This window comes from Littorina saxatilis, linkage group LG2, assembly GCF_037325665.1.
Source record: "Littorina saxatilis isolate snail1 linkage group LG2, US_GU_Lsax_2.0, whole genome shotgun sequence".
NCBI classification, from domain to species: domain Eukaryota; kingdom Metazoa; phylum Mollusca; class Gastropoda; order Littorinimorpha; family Littorinidae; genus Littorina; species Littorina saxatilis.
The window spans coordinates 21,298,752-21,306,709 of NC_090246.1; the positions used below are offsets into that span (position 1 = coordinate 21,298,752).

The following is a 7,958-nucleotide window of genomic DNA, read 5'->3' on the forward strand; positions in this document are numbered from 1 at the left end:
GAGGATCAATATGATGCATATATGTGCCATCTACATTTTCGTTTTCTGTTCACATTTCAGGTGAGTATGCAGGAGTTACCTCTTTTGCCTCGCTTCATCCCAGCACTGAAGACACTTTTTGCGGACGAACACGCTGATCTTGAGGCTAAAACGTTGAAGAGAAACAAAAGGAAAGAGATGCAGGGCCGCAGCCAAGCCACCTCATGACAGACAGTTGCTGCTTAGCTCATTCTGGGATTATTTGTGTTTTTGTGTTGAAGATTGTTTAAGGGCACAGTAAGCCTCCCGTAAACCATCACAGATACTGTCAGGCTTTCACACACAGTACAAACACCCTTTCATTTAAACACTCACCGCTTGAGAACATCCTAGGTGCCCTCCGTAAAGAGCGAGGAATTTTCAAAGAACTTATTTTTGCGTGGTTTATCTTACACCTGAGCCATCGTGAACCCGTGTGATCCAGTTTCCCTTTTTCACAATGCAGTCGTCAGTTAGTAATTTGAATGTGACTCTCTGTGAGCTTATCTGCAATAGCACGTTATTATGTACCTCTGACTATGCACGAAACAAACGGCTGTGGTTCACAAGAACTCTCGAGATGGCTTTTGACTGTTCAGAGGAACTGGCGATAGACATAAACCGTCGTCTGCTACGAGAACCACGACCTTGCGTGACCCTGCTTCCGGGCGTTTCTTTTTTCAAACTTTCAAAACTTCGAATTGTACTGATCTTGTCTTGATGAAAAAAGAATTCTTTTATGATTTAAGAATGTTTGTGTAACAAGCTGTCAGTTTATTATTTAGATTTTAAAAGTTAGGTCTTGTGCCAAAACGCACCACGGTCCGATTGTCTTTGAGACAATCCGCAAAATTAATTCTTTGAAAATTGCTCGCTCTTTACGTAGGGCACCTAGGATGTTCCCGTTTGGTGAGCGTTCAAATGGAAGGGTGTTTGTACTGTGTGTAAAAGCCTGACAGTATCTGTGATGGTTTACGGGAGGCGCACTGTGCCTTTAAGTATGTGCAAGCAGTGTTGCCATAATTTTGAATTTGAGGAAATGATATGAATCATAGTCATTCACATATGTGTTGATGCATTGTTCAGTCTGGGATTATTTGTGTTAGATTGTAAAAGTATGCAAACAGTCAAATTGAGGAAATGAAATGAATCATGCGGAGCTCATTGTGGGATTATTTGTGTTACTGTGCTGAGGATTGTGAAAGTGTGAGAGCAGTGCAAACAGGAGACATTTTGATTGTGAGAAAAAGGCAGTAATCATACTCAATTATTATACATGTGTTGTTGTGGAGCTCGTTCTTGACCCCCCGCGGGTTAGGGGGAGTCCCATATTGGTTGGGACGAGAAAGAATTTACCCGATGCTACCCAGCATGTCGTAAGAGGCGACTAACGGTTCTGTTTCTCCTTTTACCCTTGTTAAGTGTTTCTTGTATAGAATATAGTCAATGTTTGTAAAGATTTTAGTCAAGCAGTATGTAAGAAATGTTAAGTCCTTTGTACTGGAAACTTGCATTCTCCCAGTAAGGTCATATATTGTACTACGTTGCAAGCCCCTGGAGCAATTTTTTGATTAGTGCTTTTGTGAACAAGAAACAATTAACAGGTGGCTCTATCCCATCTCCCCTCTTTCCCTTAGCCCATCTCCCCCCTTTCCCCGTCGCGATATAACCTTGAATGGTTGAAAACGACGTTAAACACCAATTAAAGAAAGAAAGAAAGCTCGTTCTTGGATTATTTGAGTTTCTGTGTTGAAGACTGTGGACTGAGCAGCAAGCAGTGCTGGGAGGACACATTTTGAATGTGAGAACAGGGCATTAATAACACTCATGTCATATTTGTGACGGGGAGGAAATGGACAGGGAAGGAGAGAAAGGGGTAGGATTGGGTCAAGTGGGGGTGTTGAGTGGTGGGGTCACAGGCTTAGATAGTCAGAATTTGAACTAGTGTGACAGGGTGACTACTGTGTCACCCTTCACAGCAGACTCTGCAGAGTTATCTATCAGGCCGATGTATAGATTGAACAGCTAAACACCTGTGAATTGTAGAGTTCTGTTTGTGATGGGGTCTGGCTGCTAGTCTGTCTCCTTGTAGTGTTCTTGGTTGCCTTTGTGTAACCATAACAGTTTTTATAGGGCTAAGAAACTAGCTCTAAAATTCTCAATCCTGTTTGATTGGACTTTGCTTGCAAAGGTAATTGTTGTGTTCCAACGCTCGGTTACACTAGCATAATAATGGTCTAACAATTATGCAGATTTTACTCTTTAAACATATGGAGTTAGCATGTAAGGCAGACTGATACCTAAATGAACTAATAGCAAGAAGATGAATTCGGACCTTGCTGGAAGTCACTTATGATGTTGAATTAAATAAAAAGTTATCATTATGAACTACTTCTGGGGAAACTGAGGAACAGTAAGATGCTTTGTTGTGGTATATAGGAGATGAGTGATATCTTGTCAGACAATAACATTGCTATGACGTGATGTTCTTCCTTTCAACGCACTTCAATCAATCAATACGAGGCTTATATCGCGCGTATTCCGTGGGTACAATTCTAAGCGCAGGTTTTTTTTTAGTTTTTTTTTTTAATGCAGTTTATATCGCGCACATATTCAAGGCGCAGGGATTTATTTATGCCGTGTGAGATGGAATTTTTTTACACAATACATCACGCATTCACATCGGCCAGCAGATCGCAGCCATTTCGGCGCATATCCTACTTTTCACGGCCTATTATTCCAAGTCACACGGATATTTTGGTGGACATTTTTATCTATGCCTATACAATTTTGCCAGGAAAGACCCTTTTGTCAATCGTGGGATCTTTAACACCCCAATGTAGTGTACACGAAGGGACCTCGGTTTTTCGTCTCATCCGAAAGACTAGCTTCAAAGGTGGCGTCCATTCAGTACCGCCAGCCCACACTTTAGTCGGAAGTCGCTGGTAACCGTTAACAGTCTGAGAAGAAAATGTGGTGCACATGTATTACCTTTCGCAGTTTATGGAGGAATGATGGCACAGTTTAGATAAATAAAAAGATAATGGATAGTCGTCTTGAGACAGGATCAAACCTTTAATTGAGACTGAAATTGAATGTTGATGATCGCATTTAACAGCTGCACGCGGTCACTATCAAAAGTGGAAATATAATTAAAGTAAAACCTGTCGGTGATCCTGGAGTCGGTTGTTATGGACAAGTAGTTGTTATCGAGAGATGGTCCCAAGGGCAGGTTCTTCTTCTTCTTCTTCTTCTTCTTCTTGTCGTTCGCTGTTAGATCGTCAGTCCGGACTGCAGGGCGAAACGTGCTGTCCTCTCCAAGTCCTCTTTGGGGCCGTATAGGTTCTTTTGTAGCGCTGTCTCCTCTGGTCAGGTGGTGTCCCTCAGAGCACTGTGGTATCCACAAGCCTGCAGGATGTGCTCTGCTGTCTGATTCTTGCCACACGGACATAGGGGGGAGGGAACTAGCTTCAGCTTTGTGGCCATATGATGGTTTAGTCTGTTATGTCCAGTGCGGAGTAGTGCAAACGTTTTCTTTGTTATTTTTTACTTCAAACTTCAGACAGCAATTAGGCTGTAGAGACTGTGTGGGGTGAGAAAACGGTCTTGTTACAGTCAATTCCGGTTAATCGGCCATCCGGATAATCGGCCAATTCCGGATAATCGGCCAATTTTCCCTGGGACCGAATCTTTTCTTCATACGTAGTTATGTGTTAAAATGTTCGGTTAATCGGCCACTTCGGATAATCGGCCATAGTTCAGTCAGTCCCAAAAGTGGCCGATTAACCGGAGTCGACTGTATCATGAAGATGTGAGAACAGGGCATTAATGATATATATATATTCATAACTTTTTTGAACTGATAATGACAGAGGTGTATGTGTTTGTCAATGTGTGTGCATGAGAGAGAGAGAGAGAGAGAGAGAGAGAGAGACAGAGAGAGAGAGACAGAGAGAGAGACAGAGAGAGAGACAGAGAGAGAGAGAGAAACCCCTCATTTGAGACTTCCCTCCTTGAAGACCCAGCATTTTCAGATTGTCTGTTATTATTACCTCTAAACTCTAGCCCCATTGTAAGACTTCCTACCTCACAGGACAACCGGCACGGTTGGCCTAGTGGTAAGGTGTCCGCCCCGTGAGCGGGAGGTCGTGGGTTCGAACCCCGGCCGGGTCATACCTAAGACTTTAAAATTGGCAATCTAGTGGCTGCTCCGCCTGGCCTGGCGTCTGGCATTATGGGGTTAGTGCTAGGACTAGTTGGTCCGGTGTCAGAATAATGTGACTGGGTGAGACATGAAGCCTGTCCTGTGACTTCTGTCTTGTGTGTGGCGCACGTTATATGTCAAAGCAGCACCGCCCTGGTATGGCCCTTCGTGGTCGGCTGGGCGTTAAGCAAACAAACAAACCTCACAAGACCTGATTTTTTCAGATTTTTTGTCTTCTTAAAATGGGGGTTCCACTACAGCTGAAAATTCCGTCACAGGACTGATGGGCTTTCACCAAGTTAAGTGCCGTCAAATATGTGCATGCTATCTGCAAAATCTCCATTGATGTTAGTATACATGTGGACTCTGAAATGTAGTTGTGAGTTTTGTTCCCTTTGAGGTATGAAAGCTGCCAGTGGTTCAATATGTGTTGGACATTTTGAGTGAGTTTGATTTATGTTTTCTGTTTGCATGGTATTGTTCCTCACGGGAGTGACTATTCTTTTTTTGTTTTTTGAAAGCTCGTTTGTCAGACTGAAGCTCACACAAAACTTGAATTAACACAGTATGAAAATATTCAGCTTCTGTTTATTTTATTTAAAAGCAGTTATAAAGGTATAATATTAAAGCATACAAAACCTAAAGCAAAAAGCGCAAGAACCTTTTCTATAAAGTCATGAAATAAAAACAGAAACTGAGAAGAATATGTTGATCTACAACAACAGCAAACAATTTTTCTTAAGTGCTTATGACTACTCATGAATACATATTGTTCAGTGCGTTAGGTCTGTGTCATATCATGTGTGTGTGTGTGTGTGTGTGTTCATGAGAGAGTTAACATTTGGATTAATAAAAAAGGTGGTTTCATTATATACTGCAGCATGTTACTTCATATGTGCAGTGTGTGTGTGTGTTTTACATACTTAAAATCACTAACAGAAGGGAGTCAATGTCGTTTTCTTCATACAAGATCAATGTCGTGTTCTTCATACAAGATCAGAAAAGAATCTTTCAGAACCACATGCCAGCATGTGCATAAAAAGTTATCTATTACGGACTTACAGTATTCCACAGTACATGCCAAGCGTTGTCTGCACAGCAGACGTGAAACTTATAACCACAAGTGATTACTCATTTCTGAATGGTCACAACTGAGCTTGAAGTACACTTAATCATGGGTGCATATATGGACATCTCTGATGTGTGAATTCAGACGCACTGAGTTGTTTTTTGGCATTTTTCACACGCGAATGTACCGATCAGCATTTGAGATAGTTTGTTTTTGGAAATCTTACACTGCCCAACAATTTACCTAACTTTTGGAAAAGGCATTGGAAAAAAAACCACACCGAGAAGTTTCAAACTCTCTGTGTACCCATATTAAGTTGCCTTTTCACTCAAAACCAGAATTTGAACCAGCGATTTCTCGACCTTGGTACATGCACTAGAACAGTCAATTCCACATTAGATCCAAAAGCCTTCAAAATGGAGACTTTGACCCACACAGTAAGGTCTATTTGCACACAACAGAACTGTTTAGTGACCAAGATTGTGTGAAATCTGTCAACACGCCTGTCCAGCAGGATTATACATGCAGACATGATGCATGACAATAAACAATCCAATGTACATCCATATTGAGCAACAGCTGTCGGGGAAATCAGTTTCCAATGAAATTATAGATAAAGGAAGCAATTTTTATCTGACAAATGTTTAGTGAAATTAGAAGAAAAAAACACCTGTCTAGCAGGATTAACATGATGCATTTCAATATATATATATATATTATATATATATAGACATGTATAAAAGCCATATTATGTGAATCCTCAGACGCAATGGTTGTCTGGAAGTCAGTTTCAAATTAAACAAGTTGCGTGAAGCGATATCAAATCATTTAGTCAATCTGACGGCCTGAAACTAAAAGATCAACACTGAGACTATATGTACGAAGGCTTCGCTAGCCTAAACCTGAAGACTGAGCCGGGTCCAGCCCGTCTCTGCAAAGGTAGTGCCTAATTAACTTATTTTCTTTAATTGTGAGTACATTTTCAGAGTAAACATGGTATATCTTTTATTTTTTAAATTCAGGAAATGATAAAGATAAAGTTGAAATCATTTTTGAGTCGATTACTAAAATATTGATTTTAATTAGAATTTTGATATTTTTAATGACCAATCTCATGAATTAATTTGTAGTCTTCCAAGCTGAAATGTAATCCCATAGTCTGGGCTTCGTCGAAGATTACTTGACCAACATTTCAGTCAATTTGATAAATACAAAAAATGAGGGCTCTTTAAATTTCACTGAAAGATGAAAATGACGTCATACAAGACATTTATCGAAAAAGGGAAAACAAAATGATCTTGGGAAATTATCTGAAAGAATTTTTTTTTATGTAAAATCTGTCTAATAGTTTTCTGGGAATCGCTCTACATGCACTCACACACATGGATCACCACCCGTCTCAATTTCCAGTCTATGTTATAACATTAAGTCAAAACCTGACAATGTAAAAAGGGAGCAATGTATTTGGGACAAATATTTGGTAGTGAAATTTAAAAAACACACCTGTCCAGCAGGATCAAGACATGCAAACATGATGCTTCACCTCAGGAAAAAACATGTTCATCAGTATGACCAATATGGCTGTTTACTATTTTCGAACAAAAATCAGCACTGGTACTGATTTGGGACAAAGAGTTGGTGACATTCTAACAAAATGTCTGTCGAACAGCATTGACACATGCAGACAGGATGTACTGCCATAATAAAAAATAAAACATAAAAAACAACACCCATCAACATGTGCATCAGTATGAGCACTGGTTGTCTTGAAATTACAAATATAATTGCAAACGATGTTTTTTTTTTACTTGTTATTTGGTGAAATGTGACAACACCCTGTCCAGCATGATGTTTTACCGTAGAAAAAACAAACATGCATCTTTATGACCGACCATTGGCTGTTTTGGTATTTTCAAATAGAAATCAGCAACGGCACTGATTTGTGACACAGATTTTGTGAAATTTGACAAAACGCCTGTCCAGCAGGATTTACGCATGCAATGACATTAAAAGCCCAGCCAGTGACAAGTCTCTGGAACTAAAGTCTTCCAGAAATGGATTTTAACGCCTGTCGAGCAGTATTTACACATGCAATGGCATTAAAAGCCCAGCCAGTGACAAGTCTCTGGAACTAAAGTCTTCCAGAAATGGATTTTAACGCCTGTCCAGCAGGATTTACACATGCAATGGCATTAAAAGCCCAGCCAGTGACAAGTCTCTGGAACTAAAGTCTTTCACAAATGGATTTTAACGCAGTATATGTTGAGTATAAATGAAGCATTAATTATTACCCGTGCAAACCAGCGCACTGATGTTAAGCCCCAAGTTTCTTCTCACATGAGGTTTTATTTACAAACGATTGAAATTTCCCCCCAAAAAAGCAATACCAACACTAGTTATTGCCTTTAGCAACATTTCATGACGCATACAGATCGGTTGAGGGCTGTTTGACACACGTACGATGGGCGAAATGGCGTAGTGGATAAAACATCGACCTCTTAATCGGTAGGTCGTGAGTTCAATTCCTGGCCACGGACGCCTGGTGGGTTAAGTGTAGAGATTGTTCCGATCGCCCAGGTAAACTTATGAGCAAACCTGCTAGTGCACATGCAAGACCAAGTGCGTACGAAAACTGAGATCCTGTAATCCATGTCAGAGTTCGGTGGG

The 7,958-nt window shown here is 40.5% G+C and overlaps 1 protein-coding gene across 1 annotated transcript in view; it reads left to right on the forward strand.

The window, feature by feature from the left end:
* LOC138958470 (zinc phosphodiesterase ELAC protein 2-like) overlaps nt 1-5,092 on the forward strand; it is a 29,235-nt gene extending 24,143 nt beyond the window's left edge. Inside the window, exon 21 of the mRNA XM_070329633.1 lies at nt 61-5,092. Within this exon, the coding sequence (XP_070185734.1) occupies nt 61-207 (147 nt within the window). The 3' untranslated portion in view covers nt 208-5,092. The remainder of the gene's footprint in view (nt 1-60) is intronic.
* The last annotated feature ends 2,866 nt before the right edge of the window (nt 5,093-7,958 follow it).